At 43.0% G+C, this 26050-nt stretch overlaps 1 protein-coding gene across 3 annotated transcripts in view; it reads right to left on the reverse strand.

The window, feature by feature from the left end:
- The window catches only part of LOC106570238 (trafficking protein particle complex subunit 9), a 398200-nt gene that overhangs the window by 252486 nt on the left and 119664 nt on the right, over window positions 1-26050 (reverse strand). For all 3 annotated transcript variants that reach the window (XM_045694753.2, XM_045694752.2, XM_082961201.1), the window contains one exon: window positions 14108-14260. In XM_045694753.2, the coding sequence (XP_045550709.1) occupies window positions 14108-14260 (153 nt within the window). The remainder of the gene's footprint in view (window positions 1-14107; window positions 14261-26050) is intronic.

The following is a 26050-nucleotide window of genomic DNA, read 5'->3' on the forward strand; positions in this document are numbered from 1 at the left end:
CCCTGTCCCTTTGTAATTGTGCTGGCTTTTCCAAATGCATCTCCCTGGCTGTTTTAATTCCCTTTAATGACGTTGTTGCACGCTGAGATTTTACCATCCATGGGCTAATGTGTTTACACTGTCTGCTCCGTACTGCTTTTACCTGCTCCCCGCCTCCCTAGGACGACCAGACGCTACTCAATAGCTCTTATTGAGATGGAGAGGACGACTAGGGCACTGGCTGGAGACTTCAGCCAACACACACAGAATAATATGCTACTTAGCATATGCTTTTATCCAAAGCCAATTCATAGAGTGATTGCATACATGTTCCATACATTTTAAGAAAGGGAATGTGATCCCTGTGGGAATTGAATCCACAACTATGGCTAGCAAAATTATCGTATAATCGCGTAACCGTCCATTATGGTAAAAAAGAAGTTGCACCCCTTTACACTCATACCCTTATACGGGTTGATAATGGCACTGATAAACGCCTAAATTGGAACACAGTGGTTGTACAGTAACATGTTCAGTGGAGGCTCCTCAGAGGAGGAAGGGGAGGACCATCAGTGAATTTCATAAAAATAAAAATTGTGAGACATTTAAAGAGTTATCCTTTTTTTATAAAACTAAATATATTCACGTCACCAAATAATTGATTAAAACAACAGTTTTGCAATGAATGTCTACAGTAGCCTCAGCAGCACTCTATAGGGTAGCACCATGGTGTAGCACCATCTAGCTTCTGTCCTCCTCTAGGTACATTGACTTCAATACAAAACCTGGGAGGCTCATGGTTCTCACCCCCTTCCATAGACTTACACAGTAATTATGACAACTTCCGGAGGACATCCTCCAACCTATCAGAGCTCTTGCAGCATGAACTGACATGTTGTCCAACCAATCAAAAGATCAGATAATTAATCTAGTACTGAAAACATAAACTACAGCTAGCTAGCACGGCAGTGCATAAAATGTGGTGAGTAGTTGACTCAAAAAGAGAGAAAGACAATAGTTGAACAGCTTTGAACAAATTAATTTCTTCAAAAATGACAGAAGCGAGAGCGATATTTCATCATTCTTTTTCACTTTTATATAGCTAGAAAATGCAGCTAGATAGTTTAGCCTACTCAAACACCCGGCTCAAACAGAGGGATGCTATGTCAGCTAGCTGGCTATGACTATCCAACATAACACCGGAACTCTTCCAAGTCAAGGTAAGCTTTTGGTTTTACCAATATATTGTCACCGGGGACCGACAATGTATCTGCTAAACTGCTTACTGACCGTACACTGTACTGCATGATTGTAGTGGGTTTACTAACATGTTAGTTGCATTAGCTATGTTAACTATGACGTTACTTTAACAAATATGGTGGCAACGATGTAGGCTGTGTGTAGTGGTTATGATGTGGTTTGGAAAGTTTTTTTTGCCTGGTCACATACAGCTGAATTCCATAAGCGAAGGGAAAAAGTGAGAGGAGGAGAGTGCATAGATGCGAGAAGGAATACAACATGGCTGCTATTAAAGTGAACTTTGTCTACAAGTGATCAGCGGTATATTCATTCCGCCAATTCTGTTTAAAAACTTTTCTTAAACGGATGAAACAGGGTTACACATACCTTAATTTGTCCAATAGAAACTATTGTTTGCAACTGTTGGACTAATGATTACTATGGAACACCGTTAAAATATAACAACAATAGTCTATTGTCAACTCATAATTAAAGGCAAACACTGGATTAGGTTGCACATCAACATATCTTGAACCATGCATTCCTGCTTGGACATGTTAGATGAAGCGTCTTATTTCTTGAATAGCCTACCATCTCAGTAGTCTATTAAACAGTCGAAAGCACAGCAAACTACTTTAGAAGGTGAATGATAACAAATGTATTCTATTGTGCGTCCAAATCATGGGCTGGAGAAAATGTTAGTCTGGAGCTCTGTCAAGGGGTGTGATTTTATATCTGCTGCAGAGTAATGTATTCTTCTGCTAATTTGGCTGTTGGGAAGAAAATCATGCGGTAGGATGTTATGCAGAAAAATATGTTGGTGGGACAAGGCTATGTACAGGTAACTGCCAAAGTAATGGAAACACTTGAGTAAATTACGGATACAAAGTATATTGAAAGCAGGTGCTTCCACACAGGTGTGGTTCCTGAGTTAATTAAGCAATTAACATTTCATCATGGGTCATGTATGAAAATGCTTGGCAGGCCATTATTTTGGCTACCATGGCTATGCCCCCATTGGATGAAAACGCCCCCATCCCCAGGGATGACAATGCCCCCATTCCCCATGAGTGGTCTCTGAATGGTTTGATGAGCATTAAAATGAGGTAAACCATATGCCATGGCCGTCTCAGTCACCAGTTCTCAACCCAATTGAACACTTATGGGAGATTCTGGAGCGGCGCCTTAGCATTTTCCACCAGCATCAACAAAAATCTAAATTATGGAATTTCTTGTGGAAGAATAATGTCACATCCTTTCAATAGAGTTTCAGACACTTGGCAAATCTATGCCAAGGTGCATTGATGCTCTTCTGGCTCGGGGTGGCCCAACGCCCTATTTGCATGACAATGAATAGTCACTCAAAATTCCATAATCGTCACAGTCCTACCCACAACCATGATATTGCTAATGCCACGCTCTTACCAACTGAGCTTACATCACACACACACACACACACACACACACACACACACACACACACACACACACACACACACACACACACACACACACACACACACACACACACACACACACACACACACACACACACACACACACACACACACACACACACAGAGAGAACAGCAGCATTAAAAGCAGGCCAGGCCCAGACACGCTGTAATTTAGTATGGTGCTCACACCATTGAAACCAATCATGTCTGCTGTAAGCTACAACCCATTAGTCTATGTGTGATGACATCAATCCCATCAGACACTGAGTTATGTTATGTCTTCAGCCCGTCCCGGTCGGTGTGTCAATGTGTTTGTGCGTGTTGTCTCGGCTCCTCTGAAACACAATGTTCTCAATGGCTCTGTCTCATTGGCCACTCTCTCTCATCAGCCCCTGCCTCTCTTTCTTTCAAACCAAGAACAAAGGAAATTACATATTGTGCCTGAGCCGGGCCCAAAAATGAAGGGTTGATTTGCAAGGTCACGTAGACATAGATTGGAGCCAATCAATGTCACATGAGGACTTCTCATGTTCTTTATACACTCAGAGGCTAGTTTATTTGACTTTACATATACTGTATCAAGGTTTGGAGCAGTGAGGAGTGGGAGGAGAAGGATCACTCCAATCCATCCATCATTCAAATAATCACCAATATTTTAGTCGTTTTATCTGCAAATCAGTTCCAAATACTGATCTCAAACTTCAAGGAATTATTTCAAGTACATTTTACGGTATGAGAAACAGACGAAAGATTATCACTCTCAAACGAGCTGATGGAGACACAAAATATATCATATCAATGCAGAGCGAGTTCGAGAGGGGAGAGAGCAAGAGAGACGCTAGCTGTTAATGTTTATCACCAAGTAGGGCTGTATACCGTATTTACAACATACCAGTATTAATGCACGGACCAGTTTAGGTTTATACTCAACCTTCTATAACAGCATTTCAGTGTTTGGCTTGTTAAACTGACATTGCACGTGCCGGAGTGGCGCATCACTTGTTATAGTTTACTCAGTTCACTACTTCAGTCGTCTCTCTCCCTCTTCCTCAGCCTGATACCAGTGCTGGTGTAGGCCTAAATCAGTATGTTGTTTGTGCAACGGTGTCTTCTAAATTATAGAGGAAGAGAGAGCAATAGTAATGGCATCTTTTTTGTAGGCATTAACTCTGCCATGGCTAAATGGCCAAAGCCTATAGGGAAATTAATGTTTTTTGGGGGGATAAACACAGAAATGAAGGTCTGTGGTAAACGCATGTTTAGGAGAACTTATGGAAAGCTCTATTCTGCCCTACCAAGCAAAAAGGCAGTAACTGTTCACAGCATGGAACTGAGAAAAATGTATTTCAATTACCTTGGTTTCACAGTAACTTTATGTAGTTACTGCTAACAAGACCCCATTTTCTCCAAAACACAATACAATAGATACAATAGAGGCAGGATACTTGTCCACATGATTAAGCATGTATTTAATGTTGTAACAATGAAATTAACTCATTTTCGATCAAGTGTGCAGTTACTGCTTGGTATGGCAGTATAGGTGAAGCATGAATATCTTTCTTTTTTTCTTCTTTTTTTTTAGGGGGTAGATCAGTTTTAATATTGCAAGTAGATTGAAGCTTCCATCAATGTAAATGTCTGCATCATTTCCAGTCAAAAGTTTAGACACACCTACTCATTCAAGGGTTTTTATATATTTTTACTATTTTCTACATTGTAGAATAATAGTGAAGACATCAAAACTATGAAATAACACATATGGAATCATGAGGAAGTGTTAAACAAATCAAAATATATTTTATATTTGAGATTCTTCAAAGTAGTCACCCTTTGCCTTGATGACTGCTTTGCACACTCTTGGCATTATCTCAACCAGCTTCACCTGGATTTTTTTTCCAACAGTCTTTTTCCAACGGTCTTTTCCCATATATGCTGAGCACTTGCTGCCTGCTTTTCCTTCACTCTGTGGTCCAACTCATCCCAAACCATCTCAATTGGGTTGAGGTCGGGTGATTGTGGAGGCCAGGTCATCTGATGCAGCATTCCATCACTCTCCTCCTTGGTCAAATAGCCCTTACACACCCTGGAGGAGTGTTGGGTCATTGTCCTGTTGAAAAAGAAATGATAGTCCCACTAAACGCAAACCAGATGGGATGGTGTATCGCTGCAGAATGCTGTGGTAGCCATGCTGGTTAAGTGTGCCTTGAATTCTAAATAAATCACAGACAGTGTCACCTGCAAAGATCCTCCACACCCTCACACCTCCTCCTCCATACTTCACGGTGGGAACCATACATGCGGAGATCATCAGTTTACTTAATCTGTGTCTCACAAAGACACGGCGGTTGGAAACCAAAAATCTCAAAAGACTCATCAGAGCAAAGGACAGATTTTGACCAGTATAATGTCCATTGCTCGTGTTTCTTGGCCCAAGCAAGTCTCTTCTTCTTCTTGGTGTCCTTTAATTCTAAGGAAGTTATCCTCTGCAGCAAAGGTAACTATGGCAGTCCTCATAAGAGCTGTTCTTGCCATAATATGGACTTTTACCAAATAGGGCTATCTTCTGTATAACAACCCTACTGATTGGCTCAAACACATTGAGGAAAGAAAATCCAAACATTAACTTTTAACAAGGCACACCTGTTAATTTAAATGCATTCCAGGTGACTACCTCATGAAGCTGGTTGAGAGAATGCCAAGAGTGTGCTACTTTGAAGAATCTCAAATATAAATTGATTAGTTTAACAGTTTCTTGGTTACTACATGATTCTATATGTGTTATTTCATAGTTTTGATGTATTCACTATTATTCTACAATGTAGAAAAGTTGGGTAAAAATAAAGAAAAACCCTGGAATGAGTAGGTGAGTCCAAACTTTTGACTGGTACTGTATATTTATTTTAAATGTTCCTTTATTATTTCCCCCTAACCCTACCACCCCTCCCCTAATTGGTGTAAAGTAATGGACAACAATACTTAGGCTTCTACTTCCAGCTTATACTTAGCATTTATTTTAAATGTTTTTATTTAACCTTTATTTAACTAGGCAAGTCAGTTAAGAACAAATTCTTATTTTCAATGACGACCTAGGAACAGTGGGTAAACTGCCTTGTTCTGGGGCAGAACAACAGATTTTTACCTTGTCAGCTCGGGGATTCAAGTCCAACGCTCTAACCACTAGGCTACCTGCCGCCCATCACTAGGGTACCACTAGGCTACCTGCCGCCCATCACTAGGGTACCACTAGGCTACCTGCCGCCCATCACTAGGGTACCACTAGGCTACCTGCCGCCCATCACTAGGGTACCACTAGGCTACCTGCCGCCCATCACTAGGGTACCACTAGGCTACCTGCCGCCCATCACTAGGGTACCACTAGGCTACCTGCCGCCTGCCGTTTATCAAAGTTAGCTGGCTAACTCATTGATCCTGCTTTGTAGTACCCCTCTGGACTCAAGGAGAGGGATGAACTGGTCTAGGTATGAATCAATGAATGAACCCCTCGGCTCCTCTCCCCTGTTCTCAATGGCTTTATCTGTCTCATCAAATCAAATTCTAATTTTATTGGTCACATATTTAGCAGATGTTATTGTGGGTGTTTCGAAATGCTTACGTTTCTAGCTTCAACAGTATCTAACAGTATCTAATAATTCACAACAATACACACAAATCTAAAAGTCAAATAATGGAATTATGAAATACATAAATATTAGGACGAGCAATGTCAGAGTGGCATTGACTAAAATACAGTAGAATAGAATACAGTATATACATAGGAAATGAGTAAAGCAGTATGTAAACATTATTAAAGTGACCAGTGATTCCATGTCTATATGGCAGCAGGGTTGAGTAACCGGGTGGTAGCCGGCTAGTGGTGGCTATTTAACAGTCTGATGGCCTTGAAATATATGCTGTTTTTCAATCTCTCGGTCCCATCTTTGATGCACCTGTACTGACCTCGCCTTCTGGATGGTAGCGGGGTGAACAGGCTGCACTACCCTCTTTAGAGCCCGTTGAGGGAGTGGTTCTTTTCCTGGCGCCACTCCACCAGGGCCCTCACCTTTCTCCCTATAGGCTGTCTCGTCATTGTTGGTAAATCAGCCCTACTACTGTTGTGTTGTCTGCAAAGTTGATGATTGAGTTTGAGGCGGCCTGGCCACACAGTCATGGGTGAACAGGGAGTACAGGAGGGGGCTGAGCACGCACCCTTGTGGGGCCCCTGTGTTGAAGATTAGCAAAGTGGAGATGTTGTTTCCTACCTTCACCACCTGGGGGTGGCCCGTCAGGAAGTCCAGGACCCAGTTGCACAGGGCGGGTTCAGACCCAGGGTTCGAGCTTAATGATGAGCTTGGAGGGTACAACGGTGTTGAAAGCTGAGCTATAGTCAATGAACAGCATTCTTACATAGGTATTCCTGTTGTCCAGATGGGATAGGGCAGTGTGCAGTGCGATGGCAATTGCATTGCCTGTAGATCTATTGGGGCAGTATGCAAATTGAAGTGGGTCTAAGGTGTCAGGTAAGGTAAAGGTGATATGATCCTAAACTATGATGACAGATGTGAGTGCTAGGGGGCGATAGTCATTTAGTTTGGTTACATGGACCCCTTCTCTCTCATCAGCCCCTTTCCTCTCTTTCTTTTCAAAGCAAGAACGGAGGAAATTACATCTTGTTCTTCTCATGTTCTTTACAAAATATTAGCGTAAGGGCTGAGGACATGGTGTCTCTCTCTAAGAGGCCTCTCTACTACCACATGGCAAGCGGTACCGGAGTGCCAAGAGTGCCAAGTCTAGGACAAAAAGGCTTCTCAACAGAGCCATAAGACTCCTGAACAGGTAATCAAATGGCTACCCGGACAATTTGCATTGTGTGCCCCTCCCAACCCCTCTTTTATGCTGCTGCTACTCTCTGTTTATCATATATGCATAGTCACTTTAACTATACATTCATGTACATACTACCTCAATTGGGCCGACCAACCAGTGCTCCCACACATTGACTAACCAGGCTATCAGCATTGTGTCCCGCCACCCACCACCCCCTCTTTTTACACTACTGCTACTCTCTGTTCATCATATATACATAGTCACTTTAACCATATCTACATGTACATACTACCTCAATCAGCCTGACTAACCGGTGTCTGTATATAGCCTTGCTACTCATTTTCAAATGTCTTTTTACTGTTGTTTTATTTCTTTACTTACCTACACACACACACACTTTTTTTTCGCACTATTGGTTAGAGCCTGTAAGTAAGCCTTTCACTGTAAGGTCTACACCTGTTGTATTCGGCGCACGTGACAAATGAACTTTGATTTGTAAGCAGTTAAACGGGACGGCTGAGGGTAAAGCGGTCCTTTGCAGGTTTGTGGTCTGGAAAGTAGTTGAGCCAGCAGTCTTCCTACACCACATGGGTGACAGAATAGATCTTTGAGATCAGTTATGTTTGAGTACCTCCGTATGTACTATGGACTACAAACACTGAGTGTACAAACATGCTCTTTCCATGACATAGACTGACCAGGTCCCTTGTTAAATCCGCTTCAATCAGTGTAGATGAAGGGAAGGAGACAGGTTAAAGAAGGATTTTTAAGCCTTGAGACAATTGAGACATGGATTGTGTTTGCGTGCCATTCAGAGGGTGAATGGGCAAGACAAAATATTGAAGTGCCTCTGAACGGTGTATGGAAGTAGGTGCCAGGCACACCGGTTTGTGTCAAGAACTGCAACACTGCTGGGTTTATCACGCTCAACAGTTTCCAGTGTGTATCAAGACTGGTCCACCAACCAAAGAACATCCAGCCAACTTGACACAACTATAGGAAGCATTGGAGTCAACATGGGCCAGTATCCCTGTGGAATGCCTGACACCTTGTAGAGTCCATGCATGGGCAAATTGAGGCTGTTTTGATGGCAAAAGGGGGTGCAACTCAATATTAGGAGTTCCTAATGTTTTGTACACTTAGTGTATAGGTTTGGAGCAGTGAGGGGTGGAGGGGAGAAGAATCCCTCCACTCCATCCATCATTCAATTAATCACCACTATTTTAGTCGGTTTTATAGGCTTGGGCAGTATGCAGATTTTCATATCGTCATACTGTCCTGCTCTCATACCGGGTTTTACAGTATTAGTACACAAGGGGAGCTTAGTACACAAGGGGAGGCAAAAAAAGAGCAAAAAAGCCCATTGGACGTCTCTTGACAGAATGTTAACAAAATTAGCACAAGTAATAGTGAATTTCCTAAATATGCTAGTGAGCACAAATGAAAATAAACAAACTGCAAAGACAGGCCATCCAGTTCATAAAGTTGTCCTTTTTTTATGTAATTTTTTATTTATGTTATTATTTACAAGTGAATGTGAACGAGAGACATTGTGCAAATGAACAAAGTTTTGATGCATGCTTGTCTGAAGGAAGAACAGTACTGGCTTTGGAGCAGCATGTGTCTGTGTGGAGTCTGGATTCGCTCAGGAGAAGACAGGTGAGGAGCAGATGGGCCAATAACGGAGAGGAGAAGGAACTCAAAGAAATCAAACTCAATAACTCATCCAAGGGGCTCTGACCTCTCAAACATGGCAGAAAGCTAACAAAATATGATGTCCCGTCAGCTTATAAATTCAGCCGCTTAGTTAGATAACTAGCAAGTTAAACTTAGGGTCGCGTTAACGCAGAATATTTCACTGCATTTTATAAATGCAGGTCTAAAATGCTTCTTATTGTAATTTCTGCTCGGCATCAGAGAAACGTTGTGCTTCATTTGCACTTCTCCAATCGGGTGAAAATTCACAAAAAGGTAATTTCTCCGCTACTTTTCGGTGTAGCCTACTTTTCTCCGATAAAAAGCTAGATCTGGACTCTGGATCACTACTCTGGACGGTTCTGACTTAGAATATGTTGACAACTACAAATACCTAGGTGTCTGGCTAGACTGTAAACTCTCCTTCGACACTCATATTTAAACATCTCCAATCCAAAGTAAAATCCAGAATCGGCTTCCTATTTCGCAACAAAGCCTCCTTTACTCACGCCGCCAAACATACCCTCGTAAAACTGACTATCCTACCGATCCTCGACTTCGGCGATGTCATTTACAAAATAGCCTCCAACACTCTACTCAGCAAACCGGATGCAGTCTATCACAGTGCCATCTGTTTTATCACCAAAGCCCCATATACCACCCACCACTGCGACCTGTACGCTCTAGTCGGCTGGCCCTCGCTACCTATTCGTCGCCAAACCCACTGGCTCCAAGTCATCTATAAGTCTATGCTAGGTAAAGCTCCGCCTTATCTCAGCTCACTGGTCACGATAACAACTCCCACCCGTAGCACGCGCTCCAGCAGGTATATCTCACTGGTCATCCCCAAAGCCAACACCTCCTTTGGCCGCCTTTCCTTACAGTTCTCTGCTGCCAATGACTGGAACGAATTGCAAAAATCACTGAAGCTGGAGACTTATATTTCCCTCACTAACTTTAAACATCAGCTGTCTGAGCAGCTAACCGATCGCTGCAGCTGTACATAGTCCATCTGTAAATAGCCCATCCAATCTACCTACCTCATCCCCAAATTGTTTTTATTTACTTTTCTGCTCTTTTGCACACTAATATTTATACTTGCACATCATCATCTGCACATCTATCACTCCAGTGTTAATTTGCTGAATTGTAATTACTTCGCTACTATGGCCTATTTATTGCCTTACCTCCTCACGTCATTTGCACATACTGTATATAGACTTTCTTTTTCTATTGTGTTATTGACTGTACGCTTGTTTATCCCATATGTAACTCTGTGTTGTTTGTGTCGCACTGCTTTGCTTTATCTTGGCCAGGTCGCAGATGTAAATGAGAACTTGTTCTCAACTAGCCTATCTGGTTAAATAAAGGTGAAATTATATTTTTTAAATAAATAAATAAATTAAACAAAACATCAGGAAATGTAGCTGGCTCCGTTCTTCCTTTCTATGTTAAACATTAGAAATATGAAGGCCATGCATTGTTTTTGTGAGAAAGACCTTGCTGTTTCATTGTAAGCTCATTTACTTGTGTGGCTGCTAGCCAAATAGCATTGCACTTCTGTTGTCATCTGATTGAAATGAAGCAATTTTGTCCCGAATTTGTTTCACTAATATATTTTCTGTGAAGGAAAACTATAGTTGCACATCCCTGATCACCCTGAAGAAAATAAACACTGTTGACTTTCAATTTAAAATGCGACCCCTGTCAATACACACCTGGACTCACCTGCTCCCACTTTCTCTCGTCGTGCTCTTTACAAACACGTGACTGGCTCCACTGCTCTGGGAACTACGGTAAACTTCATCATTTAAACTGATGTGACAGATGAAGTGAAGAACGCAATCTCCTCTATCTCGTATTGCACAAGTTGATTGCAGGTATTTACTATAAAAGTCGCTACAATATTACAATATATTGAAAAACTTCTATGAAATTGTTTAAAAAGGTACTGAAAAACCGTCCCGTGGCTATTTCCGAATAACCCAGTGTACGGTATATACCCCAAACCTAGTCGGATTTATCTGCAAATCAGTTACAAACACCAATCTCAAACCTCAAACAGTTTAAGGAATTATTTCAAGTGCTTTGTATAGTATGACAATCAGAATGGTGTGTCTCTCTCATGTGAGCCGATGGACAGATACAAAATATATCCCATCAATGCAGACAGAAAGAGACAGAGAGAGAGCGGTACCGGAGCGCCAAGTCTAGGTCCAAGAGGCTTTCTTAACAGCTTCTACCCCCAAGCCATAAGACTCCTGAACTTCTAATCAAATGGCTACCCAGACTACTTGTATTTAGGAATTTTAATTAAATCTTTGTTGGTTAAGGGCTTGTGAGTAAACATTTCACTGTACCTGTTGTATTCGGCGCAAGTGAGAAATACAATTTTATTTTATTTGACGAGAAAGAGAGTGCGAGAGAGTGAGTCTCGCGCACGCGAGAAAGATAGAGTATTTCAGATCAGAATGCTTCTGACACACTATGCATGCCGCGAGCTGCCATTAATTCTCCTACAAAGAGGGGGTAGAGGGAGGGTGGGGGAAAGGGAAAGAGAGAGAGGTAGGGACAGGGAGAGAGAGATATGGAGCGAGAGAGAGAGACGGCGGGAGGGAGAGAGGGAAAGAGAGAGAGAGGGGTAGGGACAGGGAGAGAGAGAGATGGAGCAAGAGAGAGAGACGGCGGGAGGGAGAGAGGGAAAGAGAGAGAGAGAGGTAGGGACAGGGAGAGAGAGATAAGGAGCGAGAGAGAGACGGCGGGAGGGAGAGAGGGAAAGAGAGAGAGAGGTAGGGACAGGGAGAGAGAGATATGGAGCGAGAGAGAGAGACGGAGGGAGGGAGAGAGGGAAAGAGAGAGAGAGAGGTAGGGACAGGGAGAGTGAGATATGGAGCGAGAGAGAGAGACGGCGGGAGGGAGAGAGGGAAAGAGAGAGAGAGAGGTAGGGACAGGGAGAGAGAGATATGGAGCGAGAGAGAGAGACGGAGGGAGGGAGAGAGAGAGGGAAAGAGAGAGAGAGAGGTAGGGACAGGGAGAGAGAGATATGGAGCGAGAGAGAGAGACGGCGGGAGGGAGAGAGGGAAAGAGAGAGAGAGGGGTAGGGACAGGGGAGAGAGAGATATGGAGCGAGAGCGAGAGAGACGGCGGGAGGGAGAGAGGGAAAGAGAGAGAGAGGGGTAGGGACAGGGAGAGAGAGATATGGAGCTAGAGCGAGAGAGACGGAGGGAGGGAGAGAGGGAAAGAGAGAGAGACGGCGGGAGGGAGAGAGACAGCGGTTGATGCTTATCGCCACGCCAAACATGCAGCTCAGTGGTGAAGGATCCATTCAGTTCCCACACGGGGCCAAGAGTCTGCTTTATACATGCACCTTCAGGCTGGATGGGGTCAATATTAAAGGAAGCAGCACTGAATGCCTCAAAACCATCTCTGAGGTGTTATCACTTGAGGACGAAAGGAAGAGGATATTTAGCCTATTACAGTATGAGGTCTTTCACAAGACGCCCTTGATGTTGTCATGAAAACAGTTAGATTTACCTGGTTGCAACAGAGACTGTTTGGTTGTGATGTGGTGTCTATGAAGTCTTCTCAACCACAAAACCAGTGAATTACATTAATATAACCAGAACATAACGTCTTTAAGACATATTATGCCACGTTGTTCTTTCAATAGTTTGCAGTGAATTCAAATTCAATGTAATTCCAAACCTCATCAGGCATATTAGCATGTAGCACCCTGTTTGTCAAAATGTCAACATTTCCAACCTGTATTAGTGAAGGTGCAATACTCAAATCAACCCACAGCTTCGAGCACCACTAAAATGTGCTAAACAATAATAACGCTAATAAGCCTCAGCAGTAGCCGTATTAATGCATTACCGAGAAACAACTACGTATTAGGACTTGGGAGTAGCAGATAAGATCCAGCCAGTTACAGCAGAACATAGCGTCTGTCCAGAATGTCACCAACAAAATACACAAGGGTTTCAGGGGTTTGTTGGTTAAGGAAGCACTGTTTGCCTTATCTCTGTCATTCAGGGGCCATAATTACTGCCACGCTAATTAAAACTTTAAAGAGTATCTGTTAAATAGCCTCATAAAGATGGAGAGGGGCATGGGCAGACAGAGAGAGAGAGAGAGAGCGAGAGTGAGGGAGAGAGCGAGTGAGTGAGGCAGGGGCCGCTGAGTTAAACATGTCAGTTCAGTTCCATTCTCCTCTGGTTTCTTCTCATGGATTTAGGAGCACATCACATAGGAGAAAGAGTACAGAGAGAGTGAGAGACAGAGAAAGGACATGAGAGAGAAAGAGAGGGAGGCAGATAAATAAAGGTGAGAGGAGTTAGGGCTGAAGTCTGCTGTTTGCATGGTTACATCTGTTAAATGTTTGATGAGATAATGAACCTCAGTCTCAACACCTCTCTGGAACTGGGTAGGGCAGTACACAGAGACTCAACTCTGCATCCAGTACATGTTTACCACCCACCTCTTTAAGGAATACCTAGGATAGGATAAAGTAATCCTTCTAAACCCCCCCCCCCCCCTTAAAAGATTTAGATGCACTATTGTAAAGTGGTTGTTCCACTGGATATCATAAGGTGAATGCACCAATTTGTAAGTCGCTCTGGATAAGAGCGTCTGCTAAATGACTTAAATGTAAATGTAAATGTTTAACCAGTGCTATGGGGCCTTGGAGCTGGGAACCCAAAGCTTTTCAGAAAGGCAAAACCCAAAATAGACCAATAGAATTGTGCTATATTGGGAACACCACTGTTGTTGTGTGTGGGGGTACTGGTAATCTATGTCTGTTGTCTCCTGCCTAAAATACTTTAGGTTCTATTGACAACGTTGGTCGCAGAGCGCCTGGATCATTTTGTTTGGGAGACCTTTGCGGCTCGTCTGGAATTTCAACCACTCACCGTCGTTGAGGTCCTGTAGCAGGTTCTCTCCTCCGGAGAAGTCCAGTCTGACTTTGATGTTAACAGTGAGGGTGACAGACTGGCCTGGCTTCAGAGGCAGCTGAGACACAACCTCCTCTAGGTCCCAGCTCAGGAACTCTCCAAACAACTTCTCTATAGGAAACAATACAACAAGACAATGAATGAAGTAGTGTACAGAGAAAACCTTCAGATAGAGAGAAAACCTTCAGTTAAAGAGAGAGAGAGAGAGAGAGAGAGAGAGAGAGAGAGAGAGAGAGAGAGAGAGATGTAATGAAGCATTATACGCTAAATCTCAGGACAACCTCGCGGAGGTAGTCAATACTGATTTAAAGACAGGCAACGGCAGTATACAGCTACCCTTCTCCACACACGTCTAAACGGTCCCAACTTCGCTACAGAAACAAGGACTGTGTTGTTGAAAGCGTAAAAGGGGAGAGTAGTAGGCGACTCTCTCCCAACACTAATTGGACCACAACAAACATGATGTTCAGTTGTACACGAAGCAAAAATGAATCAAAAAACATAATGCTGAGTAGGAACTTTCAAGTCAGGTTGGAACTCGGCAGAGCATGGCAGTGAAATGAGCAAAACACGACATCACATAGTCAAAAATGTTCTAAACCAGGAAATAAGCAGGACGCCATCTCTAGAGTTTGTACCAACAGGTAACTGAAATGCAATTTGTTCTGCATTTGTAAGCATTTAGCTATTGACACAGAATCATCTAGAGTTTATTGCTCTGTTGGCAACGTCAGCATCGAGACGAGAAGATAAATATTATTAGTTGCATATTATTGAGGGCATCCAATTCCGTGTGTGTGTGTCTGCCGACATCATCAAAGTGTAAACCTGTTCAACTGATGTTTTGAGGCTGATACTATTACACACCTGGGTGAAAGGTTAATGGCTGCCGGTTGGTGGTTGGCAGTTGGCGGGTCAGCCAACTGTCATCACTCAACGATAGCATTGCATCACTCCATGTGGGTGTTGTTGTGTAACTAAATAGACTGATTTATGTTAAATGTTAAACCCTACAGCCACCTGAGCCTGACGGGTGAGTCAGCTGTTGCCACTTGAACCAGACTGGATGGATGGAGGGAAAAGAACAACAAATGAATGATACATCAACTGAATAGCCCATGTGGCTTTGTCTTAAACAGGTGTGCGAGACAGGTGCACTGCAGCTCCTGCTGGGTTCAAAGCAACAGGCTGGTAATAATGTGCTAACCAAAGCAGTCTTGCTTATTTTTTTTTCTCTCTCTCTCTCTCTCTCTCTCTCTCCTGTTCATCTCCCCGTCTCTCTATTCCTAGTTCTCGCTCTCTCCCTGTTATTATCACTTTATTTACACACACACACACACACACACACACACACCACACACACACACACACACACACACTATATACTGTACAGTACCAGTAAAAAGTTTGGACCTACTCATTCAAGGGTTTTTCTTTCTTTTTTCTACATTGTAGAATAATAGTGAATACATCAAAACTATGAAATAACACATAGGGAATAATGAGGTAACCAAAAAGTGTTAAACAAATTAAAATACATTTTATATTTGAGATTCTTCAAAGTAGCCACCCTTTGCCTTGATTACAGCTTTGTACACTCTTGGCATTCTCTCAACCAGCTTCACCTGGAATGCTTTTCCAACAGTCCTGAAGGAATTCTCACATATGGTGAGCACTTGTTGGCTGCTTTTCCTTCACTCTGAGGTCCAACTCAAACCATCTCAATTGGGTTGAGGTCGGGTTATTCTGGAGGCCAGGACAACTGATGCAGCATTCCATCACTCTCCTCCTTGGTCAAATAGCCCTTACACACCCTGGAGGTGTGTTGGGTCATTGTCCTGTTGAAAAACAAATGATAGTCCCACTAAGCGCAAACCAGATGGGATGGCGTATCGCTGCAGAATGCTGTGGTAGCCATGCTGGTTAAGTGTGCCTTGAATTCTAAATAAATCACTGACAGTGTCACCAGCAAAGCACCCCCAAACCTCCTCCTCCATGGTTCACGGTGGAAACCACACATGCAGAGATCATCCGTTTACCTACTCTGCGTCTCACAAAGACACAGCGGTTGGAACCAAAAATCTCAAATTTGGACTCATCAGACTAAAGGACAGATTTCCACCGGTCTAATGTCCATTGTTCGTGTTGCTAGGCCCAAGCAAGTCTCTTCTTATTGGTGTCCTTTAGTAGTGGTTTCTTTGCAGCAATTCAACCATGAAGGCCTGATTCACACAGTCTCCTCTGAACAGTTGATGCTGAGATGTGTCTGTTACTTGAACTGTGAAGCATTTATTTGGGCTGCAATTTCTGAGGCTGGTAACTCTAATGAACTTATCCTCTGCAGCAGAGGTAACTTTGGGTCTTCCTTTCCTATGGCGGTCCTCATGAGAACCAGTTTCATCAAAGCGCTTGATGGTTTTTGCGACTGCACTTGAAGAAACTTTCGAAGTTCTTGAAATTTTCCGGATTGACTGACCTTCCGCCGTACCTTGATTGTATTACTGCTGATGATATCTGGAAATGTGTATGTACACCCTGGCGCATCCACTGTTGCTAGCCCCAATTCTGACTTGTGCACTGATATCTGCTTCCCTGATTTGCTCTCGTAAAAGCCTGGGTTTTCTGCACGTTAACACTAGAAGCTTATTACCTAAAATGGATCAACTGAAAGTATGGGTTCACAGCTTCAATCCAGATGTGTTGGTCATTACTGAGACGTGGTTAAGCTGTTGGGGATAGGGGGCAGTATTTGCACGGCTGGATAAAAAACGTACCCAATTTAATCTGGTTACTACACCTGCCCAGTAACTAGAATATGCATATAATTATTGGCTTTGGATAGAAAACACCCTAAAGTTTCTAAAACTGTTTGAATGGTGTCTGTGAGTATAACAGAACTCCTATGGCAGGCCAAAACCTGAGAAGATTTCAAGCAGGAAGTGGCCTGTCTGAGAAGTAGTGTTTCATCTTGGCTCTTTTTATTGAAGACTCAGGATCTGTGCAATAACGTGACACTTCCTACGTCTTCCATAGGGTCTCAGAGCCCGGGAAAACGTTGAACGATATCGAGGCAGGCTCTGGCTGAAACACTTTATCGCTTTTGGCAAGTGGCCACTCAGAGTACTATGGGCTTAGGCGCATGCCCGCTTCGACCGAATGGTTTCTTTTCCTTTGTCTGTTTATGTAATTCCCGGTCGGAATATTATCGCTTTTTTATGAGAAAAATGGCATAAAAATTGATTTTAAACAGCGGTTGACATGCTTCGAAGTACGGTAATGGAATATTTAGAATTCTTTTGTCACGAATTGCGCCATGCTCGTCACCCTTATTTAGCCTTTAGGATAGTGTCTAGAACGCACAAACAAAACGCCGCTGTTTGGATTATTTTGGACCAAACCAACATTTGTTATTGAAGTAGAAGTCCTGGGAGTGCATTCTGACGAAGACAACAAAGGTAAGAACATTTTTCTTATAGTAAATCTGACTTTGATGAGTGCTAAACCTGCTGGGTGTCTAAATAGCTAGCCCTGTGATGCCGGGCTATCTACTGAGAATATTGCAAAATGTGCTTTCATCGAAAAGCTATTTTAAAATCGGACCTATCGAGTGCATAGAGGAGTTCTGTATCTATAATTCTTAAAATAATTGTTATGCTTTTTGGGAACGTTTATCGTGAGTAATTTAGTAAATTCACCGGCAGTGTTCGGTGGGAATGCTAGTCACATGCTAGTCACATGCTAATGTAAAAAGCTGTTTTTTGATATAAATATGAACTTGATTGAACAAAACATGCATGTATTGTATAACATAATGTCCTAGGGTTGTCATCTGATGAAGATCATCAAAGGTTAGTGCTGCATTTAGCTGTGGTTTGGGTTTATGTGACATTATATGCTAGCTTGAAAAATGGGTGTCTGACTATTTCTGGCTGGGTAGTCTGCTGACAATCTAATGTTTTGCTTTCGTTGTAAAGCCTTTTTGAAATCGGACAGTGTGGTTAGATTAACGAGAGTCTTATCTTTAAAATGGTGTAAAATAGTCATATTTTTGAAAAATTGAAGTAATAGCATATCTAAGGATTTGAATAACGCGCCACAGGATTCAACTGGCTGTTGAGTAGGTGGGACGCAAGCACCTAGCCCATAGAGTTTAAGGAAGAGTGTTTTGAATACTGATGTTAACTTTTCGGGTTATAACCTTTTTTGGTAAGACAGATCTTCCAAAGCTGGGGGAGTGGCAATCTTTACCAAGGATCACCTTCAGTGCTCGGTTGTCTCCACAAAGTCTGTCCCTAAACAATTTGATTTGCTGGTTTTAAGCATTCAACTTTCAAATAGCCCTTTGTTGACTGTTGCTGGGTGCTATCGTCCTCCATCAGCTCCGGCCTGTACCCGCACTGCCCTAAGCTCTCTCCTGGCCCCTTACACTGTCTGAATAAAGGTTAAAAAACATGTTTTTTTTTTTTTTAATAAACACCTGACCAAGTCCTAAAGCAATTGGAATCCCTCGGCACTCGGCATAGGCTTGGCGATGATACTCAGGCTGGCTGGCTCTCGTTCAGGCAAATGAGAAATACGTGCACTCAGGTTATCCAGAAGGCCAAAGTGAGTTACTTTAAGGAGCAGTTCTCTCTCTGTGGGTCTAACCCCAAGAAGTTCTGGAAAACAGTTAAATGCCTTGGAGAATAAACCCTCCTCCTCACAGCTGCCCATGTCCCTTAATGTTGATGATGTGGTTGTTACTGACAAGAAGCACATGGCTGAGCTCTTTAATCACCACTTCATTAAGTCAGAATTCCTATTTGACTCAGCCATGCCTCATAGCCCGTCCAACATTTCCTAATCTCCCACCCCTTCTAATGCGATTAGCCCCGATCCTCCTCCCTCTTTTCCCCTGCCCCGCTACAAAGTTTCTCCCTGCAGGCTGTCACTGAGTCCGAGGTTTAAGGAGCTCCTTAAACTTGACCTCAAAAAAGGGTCAGATGGTTTAGACCCATTCTTCTTTAAGGTTGCTGCCCCTATCATCGCCAAGCCTCTCTCTCCTGTCTGGGGAGGTTCCCATTGCTTGGAAGGCAGCCACAGTGTGTCCTTTATTTAAAGGGGGAGATCAAGCTGATAACAAACTATTAAAGGCATATTTCTATTTTTCCCTGTTTATCAAAAGTGTTGGAAAAACGTGTTAATAATCAACTGACTGGCTTTCTTGATGTCTATAGTATACTCTCTGGTATGCAATCTGGTTTCTGCTCAGGTTATGGATGTGTAACTGCAACCTTAAATGTCCTCAATGATGTTACAATTGCCATTCATTCTAAGCAATGTTGTGCTGCTATTTTTATTGACTTGGCCAGAGATTTTGATACAGTAGACCATTCCATTCTTGTGGGCCGGCTAAGGAGGATTGATGTCTCTGAGGGGTCTTCGGCCTGGTTTGCTAACTACCTCTCTCAAAGAGTGCAGTGTATAAAGTCAGAACATCTGCTGTCTCAGCCACTGCCTGTCACCAAGGGAGAACCCCAAGGCTCAATCCTAGGCCCCACGATCTTAATTTACATCAACAACATAGCTCAGGCAGTAGGAAAATCGCTCATCCATTTATATGTAGATGATACAGTATTATACTTAAACGCTCTACAACAAAGCTTTCTTAGTGTCCGACAAGCTTTCTCTGCCTTTAACCTTGTTCTGAACACCTCCAAAACAAAGGTCATGTGGTTTGATAAGAAGAATGACCCTCTCCCATCCAGATGTGATTACTACCTCCTGAGGGTTTAGAGCTTGAGGTAGTCACCTCATACAAGTACTTGGGAGTATGGCTAGACGGTACACTGTCCTTCTCTCAGCACATATCAAAGCTGCAGGCTTAAGTTAAATCTAGACTTGGTTTCCTCTATCGTGGTCGGTCATCTTTCACCCCAGCACCCTGATTCAGATGGCCATCCTACCCATGCTAGATTACGGAGACATCATTTATAGATTGTCAGTTAAGGGTGCTCTCGAGCGGCTAGATGATCTTTACCATTCAGCCATCAGATTCACCACCAATGCTCCTTATAGAACACATCACTGCACTCTATACTACTCTGTAAACTGGTCATCCCCGTATACCCGTCGCAAGACCCACTGGTTGATGCTTATTTATAAAACCCTCCTAGGCCTCACTCGCCCCTATCTGAGATATTTACTGCAGCCCTCATCCTCCACATACAACACCCATTCTGCCTTATAGAACACATCACATTCTGTTTAATGTCCCCAAAGCACACACATCCCTGGGTCGCTCGTCTTTTCAGTTCGCTGCAGCTAGCGACTGGAACGAGCTGCAACAAACACTCAAACTGGACAGTTGTATCTCAATCTCTTCATTCAAAGACTCAATCATGGACACTCTGACTGACAGTTGAGGCTGCTTTGTGTGATGTACTGTTGTCTCTACCTTCTTGCCCTTTGCACTGTTGTCTGTGCCCAATAATGTTCGTACCATGTTTTGTGCTGCTGCCATGTTGTGTTGCAACCATGTTGTTGTCATGTTGTGTTGCTACCATGCTGTGTTGTCTTGCTGCCATGCTATGTTGTAGTCTTGGGTCTCTCTTTATGCAGTGTTGTGTGTTATGTCCTATATATACAGTTGAAGTCGGAAGTTTACATACACTTAGATTGGAGTCATTAAAACTCGTTTTTCAAACACTCCACAAATGTATTGTTAAAAAAAATGTCATTTTGGCAAGTCGGTTAGGACATCTACTTTGTGCATGACATAAGTCATCTTTCCAACAATTGTTTACAGACAGATTATTTCACTTAGAATTCACTGTATCACAATTCCAGTGGGTCAGAAGTTTACATACACTAAGTTGACTGTGCCTTTCAACAGCTTGAAAAATTCCAGAAAATGATGTCATGGCTTTAGAAGCTTCTGATAGGCTAATTGACATAATTTGAGCCAATCGTTGGTGTACCTGTGGATGTATTTCAAGGCCTACCTTCAAACTCAGTGCCTCTTTGCTTAACATCATGGGAAAATCAAAAGAAATCAGCCAAGACCTCAGAAAAAAAATTGCAGACCTCCACAAGTCTGTTTCATCCTTGGGAGCATATCCCAAACGCCTGAAGGTACCACGTTCATCTGTACAATCAATAGTATGCAAGTATAAACACCATGGGACCACGCAGCCATCATACCGCTCGGGAAGGAGACGCGTTCTGTCTTCTAGAGATGAACATACTTTGGTGCGAAAAGTGCAAATCAATCCCAGAACAACCGCAAAAGACCTTGTGAAGATGCTGGAGGAAACAGGTACAAAAGTATCTATATCCACAGTAAAATGAGTCCTATATCGACATAACCTGAAAGGCCGCTCAGCAAGGAAGAAGCCACTGCTCCAAAACCGCCATAAAAAAGCCAGACTATGGTTTGCAACTGCACATGGGGACAAAGATTGTATTTTTTGGAGAAATGTCCTCTGGTCTGATGAAACAAAAATAGAACTGTTTGGCCATACTGATAATCGTTATGTTTGGAGGAAAAAGGGGGAGGCTTGCAAGCCGAATAACACCATCCCAACCGTGAAGCACGGAGGTGGCAGCATCATGTTGTGGTGGTGCTTTGCTGCAGGAGGGACTGGTGCACTTCACAAAATAGATGGCATCATGATGAGGGAATATTTGGTGGATATATTGAAGCAACATCTCAAGACATCAGTAAGTAAGTTAAAGCTTAGTTGCAAATGGGTCTTCCAAATGGACAATGACCCCAAGCATACTTCCAAAGTTGTGGCACAATGGCTTAAGGACAACAAAGCCAAGGTATTGGAGTGGCCATCACAAAGACCTGACCTCAATCCTAGAGAAAATTTGTGGGCAGAACTGAAGAAGCGAGCAAGGAGGCCTACATACCTGACTCAGTTACACCGGCTCTGTCAGGAGGAATGGGCCAAAATTCACCCAACTTATTGTGGGAAGCTTGTGGAAGGCTACCCGAAACGTTTGTCCCAAGTTAAACAATTTAAAAGCAATGCTACCAAATACTAATTGAGGGTATGTAAACTTCTGACCCACTGGGAATGTGATGAAAGAATGTGATGAAAGAAATAAAAGCTGAAATAAATTATTCTCTCTAATATTATTCTGACATTTCACATTCTTAAAATAAAAGTGGTGATCCTAACTGACCTAAGAAAGGGAATTTTTACTAGGATTAAATGTCTGGAATTGTGAAAAACTGAGTTTAAATGTATTTGGCTAAGGTGTATGTAAACTTCCGACTTCAACTGTATATGTATTTTTTATCCCAGTCCTGCTCCCAGCAGGAGGTCTATTGCCTTTTGGTAGGCCGTCATTGTAAATAAGAATTTGTTCTTAACTGACTTGCCTCGTTAAAGGTTAAATCATGTTTTATTTTTTTAAAGAAATGGACTGTCGTTTCTCTTTGCTTATTTGAGCTGTTCTTGCCATAATTTGGACTTCTGTCTCCCACCCCTACCTTGTCACAACACACCTGATTGGCTCAAACGCATTGAGGAAAGCAATTCCATGAATTCATTTTTAACAAGGCACACCTGTTAATTTAAATGCATTCCAGGTGACTACTATCTTCACAAGGTCCTTTGCTGTTGTTCTGGGATTGATTTCCACTTTTCGCACCAAAGTACATTATTCTCTAGGAGACAGAACGCGTCTCCTTCCTGAGAGGTATGATGGCTGCGTGGTCCCATGGTGTTTGTACAGATGAACGTGGTACCTTCAGGCATTTGGAAATTGCTCCCAAGGATGAACCAGACTTGTGGAGGTCTACAATTTTTTTCTGAAGTCTTGGCTGATTTCTTTTGATTTTCCCATGATGTCAAGCAAAGAGGCACTGAGTTTGAACACAGGCCTTAAAATACATCCACAGGTGCACCTCCAATTGACTCAAATGATGTCAATTTGCCTATCAGAAGCTTCTAAAACCATGAAATCATTTTCTGGAATTTTCCAAGTTGTTTAAAGGCACAGTCAACTTAGTGTATGTAAACGTCTGACCCACTGGAATTGTGATACAGTGAATTATAAGTGAAATAATATGTCTGTAAACAATTGTTGGAGAAATTACTTGTGTCATGCTCAAAGTAGATGTCCTAACCGACTTGCCAAAACTACAGTTTGTTAACAAGACATTTCTGAAGTGGTTGAAAAACAAGTATTGATGACTCCAACCTAAGTGTATGTAAACTTCCAACTTCAACTGTATATACAAAAGTATGTGGATTTGTGGAAATTAGTGGATTTGGCCATTTCAGCAAGAACGCTTGCTGACAGGTGTATAAAATCGATCACACAGCCATGCAATCTCCAAAGACAAACAGTGGCAGTAGAATGGCCTTACTGAGGAGCTCAGTGACTTTCAACGTGGCACCATCATAGGATGCCACCTTTCTAACAAGTCAGTTCGTAAATTGTCTGCCCTGCTAGAGCTGCCCCGGTCAATTAAAGTGCTGTTATTGTGAAGTGGAAACGTCTAGGAGCAACAACCGCTCAGCCGCGAAGTGGTAGGCCACACAAGCTCACAGAACATGACCGGCAAGTGCTGAAGTGCGTAGAGCGGATAAGTAATCTGTTCTCGGTTGCAACACTCACTACCGAGTTCCAAACTGCCTCTGGAAGCAACGTCAGCACAATCACTGTTCGTCGGATCCTACATGAAATGGGTTTCCATGGCCGCGCAGCAGCCATTGGACTCTGGAGCAGTGGAAACGCGTTCTCTGGAGTAATGAATCACGCTTCACCATCTGGCAGTCCGACGGATGAATCTGGGTTTGGTGGATGCCAGGAGAACGCTACCTGCCCCAATGCATAGTGCCAATTGTAAAGTTTGGTGGAGGAGGAATAATGGTCTAGGGCTGTTTTTCATTGTTCCAGTGAGGGGAAATCTTAATGTTACAGCATACAATGACATTCTAGACGGTTCTGTACTTCCAACTGGAATTAAGTCCCTGCAGCAATGTTCCAACATCTAATGGAAATCCTTCCCAGAAGAGTGGAGGCTGTTATAGCAGCAAAGGGGGCACCAACTCCATAGTAATGCCCATGATTTTGGGATGAAATGTTCGAAGAGCAGTTGTCCACATACTTTTGGTCATGTAGTGTACATCCCATGAAATCACAATGCACTTCAGTGACACCCTGTTGGACACGTAGGAAACTTCTGATCCCCAAAAAGATGACAAGGTAGGGGGGCCATGAAATACAGATTGTGTTAATGAATTAAGAAAGTGAAAGAGAGAGAGAAGGGGGGGAGCAAGAGGCACCAACTGCGGCAGAGAGAGATGGATAGAGAGGAGAGATTAACAGAGAGGAGGGGAATGAAAGATGGCTAAAGAGACAGGCATGGAGAGAGAGAAAGATATTCATTTCTCCATGTTGACACCACACTGCCTTATTCAACAGGTAGCCCAGCCAGCGAGCGTTGAAACTTGTGTTAGCCCTGGTATTATCAGCAGTACAAAAAAAGCATGCATCTCAAATAATGACAGACACAATCACGCTATTCATGGACGGCTGGGAGATCTCCCTCTCTTCAAGTAATAAACAGAGCTCGGTCTACCCCAGAAAGAACAAACCCATGTAAACTGTAGACCACAGCAGAGCCTCTTCAGAAAGACATGAAACAAGCATTTAAATAGCTAGCTTCCCAAACGCTTTTAGTCTGACTCACACGCTCTTTTCTATCCCTTTTTCTATGGCTATCTGAGACATCTGAGATGGAAACACCATGTCTCTGTCAAGCTAACACAGAAAGAGCATGCAGTGTTAGGCCTAACATCCACTTGAATGAGCGCTTCTAAGAGTGAAACAATATCGAACTGTATAGAACCACAAACTTAGCAGTGGTGAAAAGATTTGGCAAAAGTTCTTGGGGTCTTACTACAGAAGAGCATAGCTAGTGAACCCTCAACACCCTGTTGGTGAGGAACAGAAAAAAACATTGGTTTCATCCATGATGAATTGATTAGTGAAGGGTTGTCATACTGACAGCCCTTCTTCCATCACTGTGACTGTAGCTGTGAGCTGCCACAGGTCGAACACACACTGTCACTCCAGCTGCTCCATGTCCTACACACTGCTGCCTCAGGGCTTACACTGTCTGTTTGTAAGACATGGTGCGGCAGAGGAGATCCATAGAAACAGTGACATTCACTTTTAATTAATACACACTCCATTAGGCTATATATAGCCTGCCAGTATACCACTAAAATCGGTTTAGTCCAAGAAAGCAGACTGAACCCTGTTCACACTGTCTCTACTTCCCTCTGTGGACTGAATGTGGTACTGCAACTCCTCCATAAGTTCCTACCTGAACCACTTTTCTCTCTCCTATTAGTTGGCTGCTGAAGCCATACTATACACAGGCAGAAAGAACGTTGTTTGCTTTTCCACTGATGCTTCATCCCTATTGTGAAGAACTGAATCATTTCATTGTGAATACTGAGAATGGAGTCAGGGAGGGAGGCACACTGGGAGCTAAGGCAAACACAGATGCCCCTAGACAGGAGCAGAGGTCAGAGTTGCCAGGACAACTAGCAGTATATGATGAGGTAGGTCCACTAGAGTGGCCGGGTCAGGAGAGGAAAACACCAGGACTGTATGTCTGTTCTCCCCTTTAACACAGAAAACCGATGGGAGCAGAAAACGAACGCGCACTCACATGCACACACTCTGCTTGTGCCAGTCTCATCTGGCATGTCTATGGAACAAAAACACCTCAGCATCATCCATCTACCTGGAGACAGAGGATCTGTCTGGAGCAGCAACCCTAACAAAGACAGCTATCTAGACACACACACACACACACACACACACACACACACACACACACACACACACACACACACACACACACACACACACACACAGATCTTGTTA

Source organism: Salmo salar, chromosome 14 (genome assembly GCF_965601325.2).
Source record: "Salmo salar chromosome 14, fSalSal1, whole genome shotgun sequence".
Lineage (NCBI taxonomy): Eukaryota > Metazoa > Chordata > Actinopteri > Salmoniformes > Salmonidae > Salmo > Salmo salar.